We start from the raw sequence: 21,661 nt of genomic DNA on the forward strand, positions 1-21,661 counted from the left end.
GTTTTATTGAGTGTCGTAACCATCCACGTGTAAGCTATAAGTTCCTATATTTTACAAATGTCCCTGCTTTATGGTGACACCAGTAAATTATGGAGGACTCAGTATGTCACGAGCATTTCCAGGGCTGAAATTAGAAAGAGAAATGCAAAACATTGAAAACAAATAACGTGGCTGGAAAGTTATATCACCGGCACTAAAAAAGGCTGAATGTCCCAGGAGACAAGCTGCTTCTAGAGGTGTCTGGCAGCGGCTTATTATATTCTTCTTATTAAAATAAATATGGACGATTGGGTAAGCCAAGAAAGGCGTATGGTCATGGGGAACTGGGAGTCCTAGGCCTCAAACAGTCCTTCATGTGTCAGTTATTTCCGGTATATGGCCAGTGTAGGCTCTATGCACATGGCAGAGCGTTGTTCTGTTGCTCATTGGAAATCCGAGAGCTCTGACCCACTGTAATACGTTAATACTGTACCTCTCAGGTAACCCATTTGTGGCCCTACGAAATTACCCAGTGAAAAGACACTAGAAATCAGTTTACATGTATAATTTGGCAACAATTGTTTTAGAATAGGGTGTGTGTAAAGTTCCCTAAACATCTTATACTTTGGATGGCCATAACTCCCACCGCTCACTTGGCCATCGGTATAAGCTGTATGGGGGTCTCCCAACAATCCACTTAGGGATCGGGCGGGATAGAAAATCACCACCTGACCCATTTGTTCTAGGAGAGATAAGCCACTGCCATAGCTCTCAGGCTGTAGCTTAAAATTCCCCATAGAGATCACAGGAATGCATGGCCATGTTGAATGTTCCTGTGCATGTGGAGGACAGGGGTCAGAGAATATTTCAGCCGTTAGTTACTGAAGGTGTACGGGGGACTTTACACAGTCTGATGCTGGTCTGTACGCTGCCACAGTGTCAGACTATGTGGAAACACACTCTACTGACAACAGAGTGACAATACTTAAACTAGTTGTGAAATTACATTTATTTGCAGGGTTAATAACATATTGTCAAGCACTGTCAGGCTATGTTCACTCCACATTAATACTATATATTATATGTTAGGAGTGTTCCCAGATGCATCCATGTGACGTATACACCAGACATACTGTATATCACAGTATTTTTACAGTGGTATACTTTCCATTAGCTGCAATGCAAAAACAAAACATACTGTCCATAATATAAGGGATAAGGAATAAGGGAGAGGGGATCTCTCATGCCTCACATGCTGGCCCTGAGTCTTCTCTCCTCCACTGGTTTCCTCGTGTCTTCCAGCACCTTCTTCCTCCTTCTGGCCACCACTGCAATGACACCTCTAGGGTGCGTGTACGGCCGCCTACCCTGGATTAAAATGGCCAGAATGTCTCCCCCTGCCTTCTACCAATCCAGATTAACCTGCACCTATTAAAACTCACTCTGCCTGTCCCTCCTGGCCTGAGCATTGTTGCATTCCTAGGGAAGGTGACTTTCTGTGAGTCTGATGATTCTCTGTATAACCCGACCCTTGTACATTTCTCAGTTTACACTTTCTGCCTGACCCCTGCCTGTACTATTTGTCTCTCCTCCTGCCGATTCGAATTGCCTGAACGGCTTCTGAAGCCACCTGCCCTGATCCTTTGCCTGTCTACATACAATTTCCGCTTCATCCCTGATACTGCGCTATCTTTCCCCCTGATTACGCGGCCTGCTGACTACAATTACTCTGCCTTTTTCTCGCTGTTGGGAACCAGCTGCTGTTCCCACCGGGACCACACTTGTGGAGCAACCTTTTGTCCTCTAGCTGCATAAGTCCAGATTCCGCATCCTGGAGCGGGATAAAGAGTGAAGACCTAGAGTGATGGATAAAGGGTGAAGACCTAGAGTGATGGATAAAGGGTGAAGACCTAGAGTGATGGATAAAGGGTGAAGACCTAGAGTGAAGGATAAAGGGGAAGACCTAGAGTGATGGATAAAGGGTGAAGACCTAGAGTGATGGATAAAGGGTGAAGACCTAGAGTGATGGATAAAGGGTGAAGACCTAGAGTGATGGATAAAGGGTGAAGACCTAGAGTGATGGATAAAGGGTGAAGACCTAGAGTGATGGATAAAGGGTGAAGACCTAGAGTGATGGATAAAGGGTGAAGACCTAGAGTGATGGATAAAGGGGAAGACCTAGGGGGAGATTTTTGAAAGAGTGTCAATATACACCTGGTGTAAACTGCCCACAGCAACCAATCACAGCTCAGTTTTAGCTCTGGTAGAATAAAAAAGGAGCTGTGATTGGTTGCTAGGGGCAGTTTACATCAGGTGTATATTGACACTCTTTCAAAAATCTCTCCCCTAGAGTGAAGGAGAAAAGGTGAAGACCTAGAGTGAAGGATAAAGGTGAAGACCTAGAGTGAAGGATAAAGGGGAAAACCTAGAGTGAAGGATAAAGGGGAAGACCTAGAGTGAAGGATAAAGGGGAAGACCTAGAGTGAAGGATAAAGGGGAGAACTAGAGTGAAGGAGAAAAGGTGAAGACCTAGAGTGAAGGAGGAAAGGTGAAGACCTAGAGTGAAGGAGAAAAGGTGAAGACCTAGAGTGAAGGATAAAGGGGAAGACCCAGAGTGAAGGAGAAAAGGTGAAGACCTAGAGTGAAGGATAAAAGGTGAAGACCTAGAGTGAAGGATAAAGGAGAAGACCTAGAGTGAAGGATAAAGGGGAAGATCTAGAGTGAAGGATAAAAGTTGAAGAACAAGAGTGAAGGATAAAAGTTGAAGACCTAGAGTGAAGGATAAAGGGGAAGATCTAGAGTGAAGGATAAAAGTTGAAGACCAAGAGTGAAGGATAAAAGTTGAAGACCTAGAGTGAAGGATAAAGGGGAAGACCTAGGCACATACACTCCTCCCTGGTGTGGCCTAAAGCCAATCCGGTTGAGTACCACATCAGGTCCACTCTCGCTGTCCGTTACGCCTTCTAAAAGGAAAATAAAGTGTGAGAACACACCCAGCCTATGGTTGTCAGGAGTTGTAGGTTAGCAATTGTTGGCAACTCAAAGAATAGCAGCAGCAAGATTGAACTTTTCCTGACATTTTAATCTGCACATAACTAACCCTGTAATTGTTTTATTTCTTTATTATATCACGATTTATTATATTAAATAACAGGAAACTGGTGAACAATACCTTACAAATGACTGCAATATCATAGAAAATATTTTATATATTAAAAAAATCATAAAAATGGCAGCTATTCCCCTCCGCTTTTATCCAACGCTTGATGGCACAGAAGAACAGCATGCTCTTCCTGCTATGATGTCTTTTGCTTTTATCATTACCTGTTTTATGTGTAATTTATTATTTCATGACACTGACTTCTCTGTAGAAATCGTAATATGAAAAACGGCCCAAATAAAGAGTGTATTAAAAAGCCTACAACTCATAATGATAGTATTACCTTTTAATATTAAATTTAGCTGCTGTTTCTATTCCCATTTCCTCGCGGTTTGAGTACCCAGTTGGCACTGACTGAATTTAGTGAGGATTCAGCTTCAGTGAGATTTAAATTTATGTCTAGTCACAGAGCGCAGGAAGATGAATAATTTAATAGCCAGGTATGCTTCCATTTTATTTAGTTACCATTGGAATCATAGTCGAGCTGCCGATCCCATAAATGAATAATAAAAATCAAGTATTTCAAAAATATTTCTCAATCGGAAACTCATAAATGGAAATCATATCCAATTATCTTTTTATATTGTAAAACAATTGTGGGTCTGAAAGGTTGAATGGTAAATAAGAGATTCAATTATTGTATGGTTTAGGGGATTCATGGGAATTATAGGGCCCCACTCCCCATTGAGAGCTCTGCCATATGAGCTAATTTTTTTAAATAAATGTCTTGTATAGTTTTATAATACCTTTTCAACTGCTGTTTTCAGTCATCCCCATTTCTGTTCACATAGTAATTCAGCTGGTGACAGAAAGTTATATACAGTCATGGCCAAAAGTTTTGAGAATGACACAAATATTATTTTTTCACATGATCTGCTGCCCTCTGGTTTTTATGTGTGTTTGTCAGATGTTTTTATCACATACAGAAATATAATTGCAATCATATTATGAGTAACAAAAGCTTATATTGACAGAATGAGTTAATGCAGCAAGTCAATATTTGCAGTGTTGACCCTTCTTCTTCAGGACCTCTTCAATTCTCCCTGGCATGCTCTCAATCAACTTTTGGACCAAATCCTGACTGATAGCAGTCCATTCTTGCACAACCAATGCTTGCATTTTGTCAGAATTTGTTGGTTTTTGTTTGTCCACCCGTCTCTTGATGATTGACCACAAGTTCTCAATAGGATTAAGATCTGGGGAGTTTCCAGGCCATGGACCCAAAATCTCTATGTTTTGTTCCCTGAGCCATTTAGTTATCACCTTTGCTTTATGGCAAGGTGCTCCATCCTGCTGCAAAAGGCATTGTTGATTGCCAAACTGCTCTGGGGCGGTTGGGAGAAGTTGCTCTTGGAGGACGTTCTGGTACCATTCATGTCTGTGTTTTTGGGCAAGACCGTGAGAGAGCCAATTCCTTTGGCTGAGAAGCAACCCCACACATGAATGGTTTCAGGATGCTTTACAGTTGGCAAGAGACAAGACTGGTGGTAGCGCTCACCTCGTCTTCTCCGAATAAGCTGTTTTCCAGATGTCCCAAACAATCGGAAAGGGGATTCATCAGAGAAAATGACTTTACCCCAGTCCTGAGCAGTCCACTCCCTGTACCTTTTGCAGAATATCAGTGTGTACCTGATGTTTTTTCTGGAGAGAAGTGGCTTCTTTGCTGCCCTCCTTGAGACCAGGCCTTGCTCCAAGAGTCTCCGCCTCACAGTGCGTGCAGATGCACTCCCACCTGCCTGCTGGAATTCCTGAGCAAGCTCTGCACTGTTGGTAGCCCGATCCCGCAGCTGAAACACTTTTAACCCTTAGCCGCACCAGGGCGTTATTGTACGTCCTGGCAGGAGGTTACTTTCCGCACCAGGACGTACAATAACTTCCCGACTCCCGGTGCTCACTGTTTACATAAACAGTGACCGGGAGCCGAAACTAAACTGTCAGCTGATAGCTGACAGTTTAGTGTAACTGCTGCAGGACCCCCTGAAGGGGTCCAGCACGGGCGATCACCGGCATCAGTGGATCGGTAACGATCCACTGATCCCGGTGAAGACAGCAGTAAACCCCCGGTCCCAGTCTCAGCAGAGTTCCGAGGACCGGAGGAAGCTGGGGCAGAGCTCCCTCCTGCCGGCTCTCTGCACCGCCCCCAACCCCCCCCCCCCCCCCCACGTCACACATACCGCCCCCCGCCGCGCCATCCCCGCCCCCTGTTGCTGTAACCCCCGGTCCCTGCAATCTCCCCTTGCTGCCGCGCCCCCCACTGATCCCCCGCTCGATGCCGTGCCATCCTTCCCCCCCCCCCCCCCCCCCCCCCCGAGCGACCTCCGGAAGTACCGGGCACAGCGGGTGGGGGTCACAGCAGAGATCGCTCTTCCTTCTCCTCCTCGCAAAACTGGCCTGCCGCATCCCGCAGCTCAGAGTAAGTTCCAGGACCGGGGAGCCAGTGCTGCGAGGAGGAGGGGGAAGGAGCGATCTCTGCTCTGACCCCCTCCTGCTGCAGCAGCATGTACCAGCATCGGTGTAATGACGCTGGTACATGCTGCTATATACTGTGATTGGCAGCTCTGCGATCAGAGCTGTCAATCACAGTATCTGATTATGGATGCAGGCTCTGATCCCTCACTTTGTGAGGAGATCAGAGCCTGCATCCATATACTGTAAAAAAACACACTGACACATAATAAAAAGTGCCCCCTCCCCTGTGATCTCCCAGTAATAAGGGAGATCTTAGTAAGTGTCCGTCAGTCAGCGTCCGTTAGTAAGTGTCAGCGTCCGTAAGTAAGCGTTGGTGTCAGTCAGTTTCCGTTAGTAAGCATCAGTCAGTGTCCATCAGTAAGAATCAGTCAGTGTCCGTTAGTAAGCGTCAGTGTCAGTCAGCGTCTGTTAGTAATCGTCAGTCAACGTCTGTTAGTGTCAGTGTCCATCAGTACGTATCAGTCAGAGTCTGTTAGTAAGCTTCAGTCAGCGTCATTTAGTGTCAGTCAGCGTCCCTTAGTAAGCGTCAGCAAGTGTCAGTGTCCGTTAGTAAGCTTCAGTCAGCGTCCATCAATAAAACTCAGTAAGCCTCATTCAGTGTCTGTCCGTCAGTCAGTGTCCATTAGCATGTGTTAGTAAGCGTCAGTCCCCTTTCGTCAGTCAGCTTCAATTTGTATGTTTCGGTAAGTGTCAATCAGCATCAGTCAGCGTCCATAAGTAGATGTCCATAAGCGTCAGTCACCTTCCGTCAGTAAGTGTCAGTCAGCGTCCATTAGTAGTAGTCAGTCAGTGTCCGTTACTAAGCATCAATTAGCGTCTGTTAGTAATCATCAGTCAGAGTCCATTAGTCAATCACCTTCCGTAAGTAAGTGTCAGTCAGCGTCCGTTAGTATTCGTCAGTCAGCATCCGTTAGTCACCTTCCATAAGTAAGTGTCCGTCAGCATCAGTCAGCTTCCGTTAGTAATCGTCAGTCAGCATCCGTTAGTCAGTCAGTGTCCGTAAGTAAGTGTCAGTCAGTGTCAGTAGTAGTAGTAAACACATAGACATAGGTGCTCCTTCTCTTCTGAGCCCTGTTGTACGCCCGTATAATACTTTAGCTTCACAAATGGGGTATTTCTGTGCTTGGTAAAGATTGCTTTACAAATATGGGGGGCTATTTCTCCTCCAAGCCTTTTGAAATTTGGGGTTTCACCAATGTATAAGTGTGAAAAATGTGATTTTTCATTTTCACAGCCCACTTTTGCAAAAAACTGTGAAAAACCTGTGAGGTCTATATGCTCACTGTACCCCTTATTACATTCCTTATGGGGTGTAGTTTTTAAAATGGGGTCACTTGTGGGGGGGTTTCGACTGTCTCGGCACTAGGGGGGCTTTATAAATGTAACATGGCCTCCGACATTCATTCCGCCCAAATCCACTCTCCAAAATTTAAAGGGTGCTCCTTCTCTTCTGAGCCGTATTGAGCGCCCGCATAACACTTTACGTCCACAAATGGGGTATTTATAAAAACTGCAGATTCAGAGGAATAAATGTTTTATAGCATTTTACTTTTTATAGCTGTGTGGTATGAAAGAAATAGAATTGAATTGGAATGTCTGCAAAGAAAATTGAAATTTTTACTTTTTACACTTACTTTGCAGTTATTCCTGTGAAATGCCTAAAGGGTTAAAAAACTGTATGAATGTCAATTTGAATACTTCAAAGGGTGAAGAATTCGAAATGGGGTGTATTTGGGGCGTTTCTAGTATACAGGCCTCTAGAATATGCTCCAAAACTGAACTGGTCCCTTAAAAAAATCTGAGTTTAAATTTTCACAAAAATTTAGAAAATTGCTACTTAACAATTACGACCTCTAAAATCCTAAAAACATTAAAGCATGTTCACCAAATGTTGTCAATATAAAGTAGACATATTATAGACATATTATAGATAAATTATAATCAATAACTTATGTGGTAGAACTATCTTCCTTATTGGCAGAGGCTTTCAACTTTAGAGAAATGCAATTTTTTTCCAATTTTTCACAACATTTTGGCGTTTTTTTCACAAAAAAAGTAAAAGGTATCGGCCTAAATTTACTACTAACATAAAGTAGAATATGTCACGAAAAAACAATTTCGGAACCACAAGGATCGGTAAAAGCATTCCAGAGTTATTAATACATAAAGTGACACATGTCATATTTGAAAAATTTGGCCGTGTCATAAACACCAAAACTAGCTGTGTCCCCTATGGGTTAAGAGACGGTCCTGGAGCTTGCTGGTCTTTCTTGGGCGCCTTGGAGACTTTTTTGGCAACAATGGAACCTCTCTCCTTCTTGATGATGCGATGAAGTTCTTGATGATGCGATAGATTGTTGACTGAGGTGCAATCTTTCTAGCTGCGATACTCTTCCCTGTTAGGCCCTTTTTGTGCAGTGCAATGATGACTGCACGTGTTTCTTTAGAGATAACCATAGTTAACAGAAGAGAAACAATTATGCCAGGCACCAGCCTCCTTTTAAAGTGTCCAGTGGTGTCATTCTTACGTAAAGAGGATGTACCACCTGGTAAATCCTCTTTAACCTAAACCCACTGATCGAACGGCGCCGTTCTATGCACCGGAACCGGCCGGTGCTCAAGCACTGGAGGCGGGCCGGGCCGCCCCCAGTTGGAGGGAATTCCCTCCCCTGTATGATGCGGCTCCATTCATTCTAAGGGAGCCGCGTCATACAGGGGCGCCGTTCGATTAGTGGGTTTAGGTTAAAGAGGATGTACCAGGTGGAACATCCTCTTTAATCATGACAGATTGATCTCCAGCACTGTCCTCATCAACACCCACACCTGTGTTAATGGAGCAATCACTGAAACAATGTTAGCTGGTCCTTTTAGGGCAGGGCTGCAATGATGTTGAAATGTGTTTTGGGGGATAAAGTTCATTTTCTAGGCAAATATTGACTTTGCAAGTAATTGCTGTTAAGCTGATCACTCTATATAACATTCTGGAGTATATGCAAATTGCCATTTTAAAAAATGAAGCAGTAGATTTTGTAAAAAATAATATTTGTATAATTTTTTAAACTTTTGGCCATGACTGTAGATTTTTAATGTACTATAAAATAAAATCTCAGTCCTTCCACTACTTATCAGCTGCTGTATGTTCCACAGGAAGTGGTGTTTTCTGTCCACGATCAAAAAGTGCTCTCTGCTGCCACCTCTGTCCATATGAGGAACTGTCCCAAGCAAGGAAAGGTTTTTCTATGGGGATTTGCTACTGCTCTGGACAATTCCTGTCACTGACAGAGGTGGCAGCAGAGAGGACTGTGTCAGACTTGAAAGAATACACCACTTCCTGCTGGACATACAGCAGCTGAAAAGTACTGGAAGATTTAAGATTTTTTTAAAATAAAAGTCATTAACAAATCTGTTATTACATTTAAAAAAAAAATTCTCTGGAGAACCCCTTTTAACAGAACATATAGTACAACAAAACGTTTCCTAGTGCAGAAACGATACACAAATACAATTTATACTGGAAAATCATAAAGTACTGGAAGACTGGAGATTTTTAAATAGAAGAAAATTATGAATCTCCCACCCAGTACAGGGAGCTCTTAAACCAAAGCAATGCTCTCAAACCAAGTCACAATTTTGAAAAACTGTGAGCTCTTAAACCAAGTTACTCTTAAACCAAGGTACCACTGTATAACATTTTAACTTTGTTCAGCCACCACCAGAGGAAGCTTAGTGCATATGGATTTTTACAGCTAGTATGGAATGTCATACTGTCAGTTTACCTGCCGCTGTGGTTAGCATACTCCTCCCGAGTGCCACTGTGCCCCAGTATCTAGCCTGCCTGATTGTAGTTGCACACATACACCAGCTCTAGACGTTTGAAAGGGACAATGTGCTCTTAAGGCACTTGACCTTGGCTGATGCTGGTGTACCCCATCCATAAAAAAGTCTTTAAATACAGAGTATGCGCTAATCCTTAAACTGTTCTGGTTTAGTCCTAAAGCCCCTATTCAACAGGGCGACTATGAGGAGCAAACAAGCGCTCTCAGGACTCGTTTGCTACTCGTTTCCCGATCGCTGCCGCCGCTATTCCACGCGGCAGCAGCGAGCGGGTGAGTCCGGGGGGGGGGGGGCACAGGGAGGTGCAGGCTGGGCTGCCCGGGTGATCGCCCATCATCCCTGGAAAACCAAAAAATTGGCTTTGGAATTGTAATTTGTAACAGCTTGAGGGCGGAAGGTTCCCCATCACTGCTGTATGGGCAGCTTTACACATAAGAGCAGTCTCATTCAGAACTATTCAACATCAAGCGGTGTAATTATAATCCTTACTATTCCTCTAGCTTTCATCTTTTTATTGAACTGTAAAGTATGAGGGATGAAGGTTCAACACTATTTGGAAAAAGTGACCTTTTGCTGTACAATTCAGTGCAATAAAGCCGCGTTCCTAAAGAAATGTGTCCTGCGTCTTACTGAACTTTAAAGTAGAACAGGTGAGGACACATAACTATTTGGGTAGTGTGACCTGCTAATATACAGAAACACTGTGCTGCTAAGGATATATGGGTTCTGCGTCTTACACGCATGACTTCCATTACAAATAGTGAGGTGTGACAATAGTGAATATAAGAGGACATACAAGGGGGAAATAGTTCTGTTCCTTACGTTTTATATCACCTGGTAATATCTACTGTATATAGACTTTCCTGCTGTTCACGTTGCCTGTACAGTCACAAATACTGTTATGTCTTAATATTATTATTACTGTATTTATTTTTTTAAAGTTCCCATGATACCAAAGAGCTATACTTATAATAAGGGGTTAACATACAGAAAGTGACAAAATAAAAAAAACAACAACATGAATATAGTAAATGACAGACTGGAATATAGAGAGAGGACCCTGCCCGTGGGGGCTTACAATACACATGTAACTGTTACATACAGACCAGCCTGACATTTAGGCTGCATTCCCACGTTCCGTAATCCTAACAGATCACGGACGTGGAATGCATGTACCGGAGTCCCCCCGCGCCCGGACAGCATCTGTAATTAGATGCTGGGAGCGGGGGAGACTGTATTCATAAGCGCCGCGCTGTAATGAATCAGCCCCGCGGTGCTGTTACTACAGCACGGCGCTTATGGATACAGTCTCCCCCGCTCCCAGCATCTAATTACAGATGCTGTCCGGGCGCGGGGGGCTCCAGTACATGCATTCCACGTCCGTGATCCGTTAGGATCACGGAACGTGGGAATGCAGCCTTAGGGCCCTATTACATGGAGCGATAATATGCTAAATCAGGCTGATTCAGCAGATCATCGCTCTGTGTAATAAAGACAACAATCAACTGAAGAAGCGATCATCAACTGATCATTGCCATTTTTATCATCAGCCGCCGCTATGTGCCATGGCCTCCCTGCGCTCCCTGATGTCTTCTTAGCTTCAGCCTGCTGCCCGCAGCTGCCACTGGAACTTCTAAACCAGTTGCTGAAGTGATAGGCCACTCAGTCGGGATCACCAGGACAGTTCCGTAGCCAGTGAATGGCCTGTCACCAAACAGACCAGCTCAGAAGTTCCAGCGGCAGCTGCAGGGAACAGGCCGAAGCTAGGAGGACTTCAGGGAGTGTGGACAGGTAAGTATTACTTTATTATTTTTCTATATGCACCAAGCACTGCACAGGCATCACTAACTATATATATATATATATATATATATATATATATATATATATATATATATATATATATATATATATATATACAGCCCTTTCTGTGCGATCTAGCTGAAAGGAAACATTGGAAAACACATGTACATATTCTTACTTGCCCAGTAAGGTGAAAATAGCTTCAATGACAACACAAATAACCCCCAGACCAGACACCCCGTGTCCTTATATACCACTCACAGACTGTCAGCTTATTCACCAATAAAGCCCAATGTATGTACAGTACACAATGACTCTACCAGCCAAACAATGAATACAGCTCTGGAGTATAGTACAGGCTAGATCTCAGAATTTGAGGTAGAATCTATATAAATACTTGTAGGTATTATTTGTAAAACTGTGTTAAAAGCAATATAGCCTTTTCAAATGAAATGTGGGAAGGAGAAGTACAAAGATCAGTAGAACAAGTCAACAATACACGAAAGGAACCCCTGACCTATAGAGATAAAAGTACAACCTAAAGCACAGAATTAGGAGCAAATGATATTGACAGCATACTGTATAAGTCATAAGATAACACAGCAAAATAAGCAGCTAAGATAGTAGATATAGACAGTACACAAATAATAAACACATACTGTCAGGGCACTTAGCTTTTTGCTCTGTTCCACACGTGTTACTGGAGGATACTAGATTCCTAATTTAATGAACTGAAATCAGAGTAAAAACAACATGTCACAAAAAATGGTGAAGACATAAAAAGACAATAAAAATTGAGCACAATCTGCATAAATTTTATTAAATTTGGACCTATACATTAGTAATCCAAATAGATCTATAGTTTTAGGCTATGTTCCCACTATAGGAAAGTGCAGGATAGGCGGCCGTGTAGTGATAATGACGGACGCAAATAATGACAGTCGCCCTTCTCCGCTATGATCCCAGAGTGGGAAGACGGCCTCATAATAGAAGAGCTACAGCCCATATTATCGTGTGAGGAAGTTATCATGCTATTGTCATACTGAAGTCTGTATATAAAAGTTGTTGTGTTTGGGGTTCCAGGACCTTCGGCCATGCTGCTTCTAAAGACAACAAAGAGCATTGAACCCCAATGGAAAGACTGGGATAGAAAAGCCCAGAAATCAGGCCTGAGAAACACTGTGTACAGTATAAATGGAGATGAGTACACTGGGGAATGGATAAATAACCTGATGCATGGTAAGACAAGGGGTATATGTATGTATATTATGTATAATGCCCTGATATAATATAGATACACTATATAAACCATAGATCTTTTGATGAAATATTCCCAGGAGATTCACAACTAATATCCTCTGTTATATAAAGCTTGAAAGGTCTAGGGACAGCACCAATGTATTTTACACCTTCTAACATTTCACCCACTAGAGGTAAAAACTCAACGTGCCATAATTCAGAAAGTGTATGCAGATGGAAAGCCACCCACATGCAGTAGTACTTGGATTCACAATTTTTCTAATCTATTTTTTGAATGTACATTATTATGATAGCAGCCATCTTGCCCAAGCTGTTTTTAAGAGCATTTATAAATATACTATACAGCAAGCCACATTGACATGGACTAGAACAGACTCTATTTACTAGAATCGACATGTTTTCTTGGCATGCTCTGTGACCTGTCCAGAGGTCATTCCTCAGGGAGGGGGAGGCTGAGCTCTGAGTTTCAGCTGCTGTCTTATCTAAATACTGGTGTCACCTTTCACTGTATTCCTCTTAATGATAATAATAAGCAGAGCTGGGAAATTATCTGCACAGAACAGGAAGTGTTAATTTTAGGTCTAGTGGACAGAATGGAAAAGGCAAGTTTTAAGGAGTACAGTGGTGCCTTGGATTACAAGCATAATTTGTTCCGGGACCATGCTTGTAATCCAAATCACTTTTAAACCAAAGCAAATATTCCTATAAGAAATCATTAAAATGTAGACAATTGGTTCCAAAAATTATATTTTTTTGTTCTGAAAAACAGGTAAAACAAACATTTAGAAAGCTAGATATGTCATATTATAAGTTACGGTAAAGTACAGCAATCAGCATGTGGTGTAAGAGCATAGGAATGAAAAAAAAACAGCAGCAGTTTGTAGAAACAGGATGGAATTGCAGATCCCCATAATGCAGGAGCGTAGTACAACAGGCTAGAATAGAGAAGGAGGGTTGACGTCACATGACCACAATGGGGAAGGGGTGTGTCCAGCATGGACCAATCAGGAGGTGAGAATCACAGAGATGTGCAGGAGGACAGTGACAGAAACCTTTTTATACAGCAGTGCGAATAGCTGTGTAAGTGCAGGTACATTATAGCAGCAGTGTATATAGCTGAGTGTAAGTGAAGGCACATTATAGCAGCAGTGTGTATAGCTGAGTGTAAGTGCAGGCACATGCAGATGCGGGAACAGTATAGCAGCACTCTCTGTCCGGGGTAGAGAGGGGTTACAGCTATGAAGAGATTATCTCCACAGTCCTGTCCCCTAAGGCAAGCCCCAGCCAAAGTGGATCTGCTATGATTCGGGAGGTGAGGAAGACTTCTTGGGTCACATTACAGTGCTGTATATTTTGCTATGCAGACCTTGCCCCTCCCCGACTTTCCCTCCCACCCAGTACAGGGAGCTCTTAAACCAAAGCGATGCTCTTAAACCAAGTTACAATTTAGATAAATCGTGAGCTCTTCTTGCAAAACGCTCTTAAACCAAGTTACTCTTAAACCAAGGTACCACTGTATTTTTAATTTTAATAGTAAATTGGGAAATTACAAAAAACACCAACAGTTTTTTAAAAATAATCAAAACAATAGGTAATATTTCCCTTTTAAATCTCATGTCAGCATCCGTGTCTCTAGGCTGCTGTCCCATAAAAAATGATTATTTTTTGCATAACATTATATAAGTTCAGGTTAATTTCTTCCTGCACCTGTTATTCCAGGCAAAGGGAAATATGTCTACAAAAAGGCCAATGCCATCTACCAAGGAGACTGGATATGTGGGAGAAGGAGCGGATATGGGACGTTTGCTGTAAAAGACGCCAGCACTGGAGAGTATATCAGAGTGTATGCTGGGAACTGGATAAATGACAAGAAACATGTAAGTTGCTCAGTGTTCCTGTGATAGTGGTAGGTACTGAAGACTTCCTCTGTAGTATGAGGACTTGTGGACAGGGTCAGACCTGGGTCCAATGTACTATGAACCCTAGTTCATGTGCTGGTGGAAATTTAAAAAAAGAATTTGACATCACAGGACCAGCATTTCTCTCCCTGTCTTGTCTCACTGCCTGCTAAAGATGGACTTAATAGATTTTTATAAGATCCATCTCCTTCAGCAAGGAGAGGGGAGACACCTAGTGGCTTGAGCAGGGCACAGCCACTAACAGCACTTTCGGTGGCACCTGAGTGAACTAGTTTTACCTGGGTATGTAAGAAAAAAAGAACCACTCGTAGTGGGACACTACATGAGTGCTTCTCCCTCTTTGTTCTAGCAATCATTGGGAGTCTCATCATTGATTCTAGACCATAGAAATCAAAACATTGGGCATGTGAAGAGACTTTTTAAATTATAGTAACATGCTAAGGCCTCATGAAATCTGATGTACTCCTAAAACCAGAGCCATGCGACACAGAACTTACCACATCTATAATATGTGTATTATTGGTATGTTTCTTTATAGGGAGCCGGCACTTACTATTACTCAGATGATGAATACTATGAAGGTAGCTGGGAGTCCAGTAAAAGAAGCGGATGGGGCAAGATGTTTTATGCCAATGGTGACATCTATGAAGGAGAGTGGCGTAGTGATAAGCACTGCGGACTTGGGAAGCTTTACTTAGGTACTTCATGATATTATACCATAGTTGGCAACATTTGAAATTTTTTTCTAGGGACACGTTAGCATTAAAAGGGGTTGTGGCTTATTGTGGGTGTGGTCTCGGTGGGCTGTGGCTTATTATGGGTGTGGGTTCAAAATTTTCCAGTTATAATTTAGTCAGAACAACACAAAAGGAGCATTACACACCCCAATATTAGGTCCCCAGTATATTACACACCCCAACGTCAGGTCCCCGGTATATTACCCACCCCACTCAGAGCAGGCTGAGACTCAGAGATAGCATTCTACTGACTGACTGTACATATTGGTAGTTTGCATGCACATATGATGCAGATGCACCCCATATCATCATACTACTACCCCCTTCATCCTACTGCTCCTCCATCATCACATCGCTACCCTTTCATCATCCTCCTGACCCTCATCATCATACTACTACCCCTTTCATCATCATAGTACTACCCCTTTAATTCTCCTTCCCCCTCCATCATCATACTACTACCCCCTTCATCCTCCTGCCCGTCCATCATCATAGTACTACCCATCTCATCCTCCTGCGCCTCCATCATACTACTTTCCCCTTCATCCTCCCCGTCCTTTTATCATGCCAGTACCCCCTTCAGCATCCTCTTGTCCCTTCATCTGTATTTAAAAACAACAACAAAAAAAGCTATACTCACCTCACCAGTATGGTTCCTCTAGTCCCCCAGGGACTCCTCTTCCTGCTCTGCATGAGTGACATCAATTGCGCTGGAAGGGGCAGGGCTTCCCGTGGCGGGGGCAGGGCTTCCGGGGACATGGTTTTGCCGTAGCTGTCTCCTTAGAATCAGGACAGTCCCGACAAAACGGGGACTGTTGGCAACTTTGTTATACTAACATTGTCTTCTATCATTATGCATATTTCACAAATCTAGAAATAGTTTCAGAGCACTGGCTCCAAATCTGTCACCCTTCAGCTGCTGTGGAACTAGAGCTCCCAGTTCATCAGGGCATGCTGAGGGTTGTAGTTTCACACATTTAGGAGTATGGGTCCCCAATGAGAGGTTCAGAATCTCACATAATCCTGGTGTTCAACTACTCTAATGTCTCCTAACAGCAAACAAGAACTGCTATGAAGGCTCCTGGAGAAACGGACTGAAGCACGGACCAGGAAAGTATTACTTCTTTGACACAGGCAGAATCTATGATGGATTCTGGGTGAAAGATATCCCCAAATGTGGAACTTTGAAAGCCGCTGGCTACTCAAAAGCACTGAGCACCAAGAGGCGGCTTATTCCAGAGGTAAAGACTCTTATGTAATAGAGAAGCTTAAGATTTATTAGGAAACAATATTAATAATAAGCCACAAAGGCAGGGGCGCAACTAAAAAGGGCTGGGCCCCATAGCAAACTTTTGATAGGGACAAAAAGAGAAGGGAGCTGCTGCACCTCACACCTATACTATTATAAATAATGTCCATGCACACGGTATCTCATTGGTGCAGGTTGATCCAAATAGCCATAAATAAATATATAACAACCGCACACGACTCCAGAGTTGTTTGCTTATTCTGCCATCTTTTAATTATTTACATGTATAGTTTTCCAAGACTTGTATGAATTCATAATAATTAGTATACCCAATCAAGGGGACGTTTCGGTCGAATGACCTTTTTCAACCAGGTATACTAAAGAATTGTAGAGAAAAGATTAGACATCTCAAAGGAAAATGTCCCAAAGGAACCAAAAGACCTGTACCATGTTGATAACGGTGTATAGATGGCGGCCGGAGCTCCTCTTTTCTCCCATTCTACCTGCAGGAGCAATGGTGAGAGGTAACAGCTTGTTCACACTTGTGTTGCTTGGTGGTAGCTTTCTCCGCCGGCGGTGCCTGCAGGTTTGAGGGGCCCTTGGGGTTTGGTCCTGTGACAGTGGGGTTGCAGGGCCATTCTGTGGCTCCCATTCCCTGCTTGCACACGCTTTGCAGGGTTAGCATGCACTGACCAGCACAGTGTTGTTTGGTTAAAGACTCATGTGTATCAGAGACCTGCATGTGGTACATGAGACTTCTGATGTTGGTTTTTAATGTAGCTGTACAAGCTTTTGTGTCAACCATGGGTGCGATGTGCAGCCATTTCTGTCTTTTTAGCTTGTGAAACTTTTGATAGGGCCCGCTCCTCTCCCCCATCCCACTGTAGGTAGTCCCCCTGTTTGTTAGCCCTCTGTCCAGTAGATATAATATGTTGTGCATCTCTCCTGCTACGGTAGCAGTTACACACGTGCACAAGGGATACATTCCCATCATATACAGTAGCTGACAAAGTATACTTAAAGGGGTTCTCCCTACAAACACCATAAAAGCTTGGGAATCCAGTTGCTGGCAAGTCACTAGCTGGTCACTCCTGCATTATTCCTATTATGGGTTCATAGTGAGGAATTCTCACGGATAAACTCCGCGGAATTCCGCAGTATGTCTGCGCGGCAGTGTCACTTCTTTCGGCAGATATCGGAATACGCCGGCCCATAGAATGTCGTCTATGGAGAAGGCGGAAAGGCGCGCAGCCATACTGCGGAATTTCGCGGAGTTTATCCGCGAGAATTCCTCAGTATGAACCCACCCTAACTGAGGAAAACTTTATAAGGTTATCAAGTCCGGCCACACCATTTTTTTTTCCAAACGGCAGGGCATAACAAACAATACTAACTCACCATCCCCGTGCCTCTCCAGCTGGGCTGACATCACAATGGACTGGCCGCTCAGTCAGTGACTGGGCAGAACGCTGATGCAGTCACTGATTGGCTGAGCGGGCTGTCTATGAGCCGCAACTCAAGCATGGGGAGAGGTAAGCAATCCTCTGTCGGCTGCCAAAACTTTGTCATGGCCGGACTTCTTAAATCTTTAATCTCAATGACTGTGTTCTTTTACAGGTGAAAGTGGCCGAGCCCAAAGAAGTCCTTGAAGAAGTTCAAAGGTCAATTCTCCAAAAAGAGAAAATAAGAAATTCTACCACCTTCCCTAACCACCAGCCACTGTCAACATCTTAAGTAAAACTACAGGCATGCTACTGGGCTACTAATGATATACCCACAATAAAAAAAATAAAAAAAAACATTAAAAATCTATTTATTACTGAAAAAGAAAAATATGGCACCTTCATCTAACCACCACTGGGCTGTGAACACTGCACTAAACTTATGGGCAGGTTATTTGGCTAATAAGAGCTTCACTTTTTTTCTTTTTTTTTTTAATGTATTTTTTATTGGCACTGAGATAAAACAGGTGGAACTGTTCTGGCGTCGCAGCGCCCATTTTTTAAATTTTATCGTAAGGAAAACATGAAGGAAACATGAACAGTATGTATCACAATAAAATATATCAGCCAAAAAATCTTGCAAGTCCATGGCCAATAAAGAGTCATGCTGGGGAATTCGCCCCCAGGTAACCATGAAAACGCAACAATCGCAACTTGCTATCATGGAGGGCTGCGCCCCCAGAGGGCAAAAGAATGAGCTAAAATAAAATAACCAATAAGAACACCAAACAAGGGCAGACACAACAGGAGACTAAGAAGGGAGAGGAAAGTGAAAAGGAAAATGAAAGTGTAAGAGAGTGAAGGGGGAAGGAAAGAAAGCTTATCAGGAAGCGGAGCTAGGCAGCAGCAAACCAATGGGCTCCGTTATCCACCCAGCCGATCAGGGGATACCATACTCAGGTAGGCAAGCGGAGACCACCTAGTGTGCCACAGAGATCTTCTTTCAGGTACCAGGTGGACAGCCGGTATGGGTAAACAAAGGTATGGACCTGTTGTGTGGTGAAGTGCGACAGGAGAAAGATTCTCCATTTCTGGAAAAATTTCTGAGCATGTTTCTCAGTATTCCGTTCCGCCTCCAATCTATCTGCAGCCAGGAAAGATTTCAGATCCTCTATCACCGCCATGATCGTTGGCATTGTAGAGGTGATCCATTCTCGCATTAGGACCCGTTTGGCTATTAACAAGACAGCATGGATCAGAGGTGGAACTGATTTAAGACCAGAGGCCTCAACTGTTTGCTCATCTATACATTGAAAAACCAGTGGTAAAGGTTCTACAGGTAGGGTGAGTTTCCAGTGTCTAGCAACGTACTCGGTCACCTCTTGCCAGAAGGACTGGGACAGGGAGCAGGACCACATGCCATGCCAAAAATCCGTTGCCGGAGCCCGGCATTTAGGACAGTGCAGAATTCTATCAGGAAAACGTGGGTTTGCTGGCAAGTTGAAACCCCAATACGCATGATGCATGACTTTAAAAAAGGTTTCCCGCCAGACCTCACGGATAACATGCTTCCGCACCCTGTCCCAGCCCTCTAGAATCTCATCCCGTACCTCACCCGAGCCCAATTTCGCGGGCCATTTGGCAAAGATGGTCTTTTTGTCAATGGAGAGAAAATGGTTGTTCAGAGTCCTATAAGTGTCTGATAAGGTCACTCTGCGAGGGTCCACCCCTATGAAGTCATCGAAGGTATTGGAAGAAAGTTCTTTGGTAAGGTTGGTAAGCCTTGATTTACAGAAGGAGGTCACCTGTTTTATGGCTAGGAAATGGCGACTGTCGAGAGAATACTTCTCCCTGATTTCCAATTCTGTAAGCCAACGCCCATCAGCATTGTGCATGAGTTGGTAAGCAGTCATGATACCCTTGTCCTTCCATTCCCTGAAGATAGGATTGTCTCGGCCCTGAGGGAATTCGGGATGTGTCCACAGCTGCAGTCTTTTAGACATAAGGAAGGGTAGTCCAAATGTTTTACGTACCGCCTTCCATGCCAACACCGTATCTCTGATAATAATAGATCGTCTCAGTATAGGGGGTAGGGCAGGGATTTTAGCATGTAGGCAGGAGGGAAGGGACCATGGGGTTGCAAGCTCTGATTCTAAAGTCAGGTTAGAAAAATTACTCGTGTTGTGGATCCAGTCCATTACGTGGCGCAGTAGACAAGCCAGGTTGTACCCCCTTACATTGGGGAAGTTCGTTCCTCCATCAAATTTGGAAAGCATGAGTTTTTGAAGAGAAATGCGTGGCCTTTTGCCGGACCAAATGTAATGGAGGAAAGCCGAATTCAACCTCTTGATGTCATTATGTTTAAGCAGAATGGGGATAGTTTGCAGAGGGTACAGCATCTTAGAAAAGCTCATGATCTTGACTAAATGACACCTCCCCAAAAATGAGATGGGCAGGTGAAACCATCTTTTTAGTTCGGCACAAATCTTATCAATAAGAGGGGGATAATTCAGTTGGTACAAAGAGTGAGGGTCTGCCCCTATCTTGATACCTAAGTAAGTGATATGAGGCTTCACCGCCCCCAATAAACCAATAGAGTTCCAAAAAATAGCCGGGAGTTTCTTACCAAGCTCCAAAATCTCACTCTTGGTGGGGTTTATTCTGTAGCCAGAGAATGTGCCAAACCGAAATATGGTCTGGAGAACACCCTCCAGCTGGGTCTTGGGATCCGATAAAAATAACAGGGCATCATCCGCGGAAAATGCTAACTTTGCAATGGCCTTCCCTACTCTAATACCATCATACAAGGGGGACTGCCTCAGATGTCTTATCAAGGGTTCTAATGCCAGGTTAAAGAGCAGAGGAAAAAACGAAGAGTGGTCAGCACTCACAACAAAAAAGTCCCTTTAGATGGAATGTGGTGTTCTTATTATGGCTGTATGCCTCTCCACGAGCACGCGAGAAAAAACCCCCGGACCCAAGGGCATCCAACAAGGTATAAGCACGAAAGTACTCTCCAGCTCGCTTGATTACTTTTAAACCTTTATTGTATAATGTTTAAAAGGCCGACGCGTTTCGGGCTCTCTTGCCCTTATTCATGGCTCTAAACAACATGGAATACGGTGTGTTAGAACATACATATCTGCATATACAACCATGTAAGTAACAAAACAGATAAAAGAAAAAACCCACATATAAAGCATATATACATACAGAAATGTGAATGACATGCACAAAAACAAATACATGAAATTAGTAATGTTAATATTAAAACATGCAATGTCACGTATGAATTGAAAAAAGTACTGGGATGAAAAGAAAACTGGAATGAAAATGCTAGGATAGGAAAAAACAAACAAAAAAAAAAAAAAAACAAACAAACAAAAAAACACAAAAAAACACAAAACACCCTCTTATATGATGTGTCCTGAATGTGCCTATCTGGTTCCTACTTCATAGAAATATGTCTAGGTACTAATTGAACATGGGTTTACCTTATACCTATAGACATGTGTATGTAAAGACTGCCCGAATACACTGGTATGATGAACTTATTATATGTACAAGAGAAAACCTTGTTTGACTATCGGTTCAAATGATACCAAATGTTATTTAAAATAGCATACCTCTGTCAGGAGGTCCCGAGACGACCCATGAATTAAGAAGTCGTCACCCAAAATATAAGGGGGGACTATTCTAGACAAGATAAGATACAAACAAAAATATATATATATGAGAGCCATGATGCAGTTATAAACAAACAATAACATGAATAAAGATGGCAAATGTTTGTTCGATGTGTGATGATA

General features: G+C 43.2%; 1 protein-coding gene across 5 annotated transcripts; it reads left to right on the forward strand.

The window, feature by feature from the left end:
- Positions 1-382: 382 nt before the first annotated feature.
- LOC138784384 (MORN repeat-containing protein 3-like) lies at positions 383-18,192 on the forward strand. 5 transcript variants are annotated; one of them, XM_069959926.1, is made up of 6 exons: positions 383-479; positions 12,329-12,484; positions 14,225-14,382; positions 14,963-15,122; positions 16,218-16,402; positions 18,028-18,192. In XM_069959926.1, the coding sequence occupies exons 2-6, from the start codon at positions 12,340-12,342 to the stop codon at positions 18,142-18,144; spliced, it is 765 nt and encodes a 254-aa protein (XP_069816027.1). In that variant the 5' UTR covers positions 383-479; positions 12,329-12,339; the 3' UTR covers positions 18,145-18,192. The 5 variants fall into 5 exon arrangements, with proteins under 5 accessions (XP_069816027.1, XP_069816031.1, XP_069816028.1 ...); XM_069959930.1 differs by lacking the exon at positions 18,028-18,192 and adding an exon at positions 17,784-17,911; XM_069959927.1 differs by lacking the exon at positions 383-479 and adding an exon at positions 6,018-6,291.
- The last annotated feature ends 3,469 nt before the right edge of the window (positions 18,193-21,661 follow it).

Source organism: Dendropsophus ebraccatus, chromosome 2 (genome assembly GCF_027789765.1).
Source record: "Dendropsophus ebraccatus isolate aDenEbr1 chromosome 2, aDenEbr1.pat, whole genome shotgun sequence".
NCBI lineage: Eukaryota > Metazoa > Chordata > Amphibia > Anura > Hylidae > Dendropsophus > Dendropsophus ebraccatus.

What these genes read in the sequence shown, in the direction of transcription:
- LOC138784384 (XM_069959926.1), top strand. Translation starts at nt 12,340, where the DNA reads ATGCTGCTTCTAAAGACAACAAAGAGCATTGAACCCCAATGGAAAGAC. An exon ending in GATAAATAACCTGATGCATG is followed by an intron (nt 12,485 to 14,224) that starts GTAAGACAAGGG and finishes CTGTTATTCCAG; the next exon opens with GCAAAGGGAAATATGTCTAC. An exon ending in GGATAAATGACAAGAAACAT is followed by an intron (nt 14,383 to 14,962) that starts GTAAGTTGCTCA and finishes GTTTCTTTATAG; the next exon opens with GGAGCCGGCACTTACTATTA.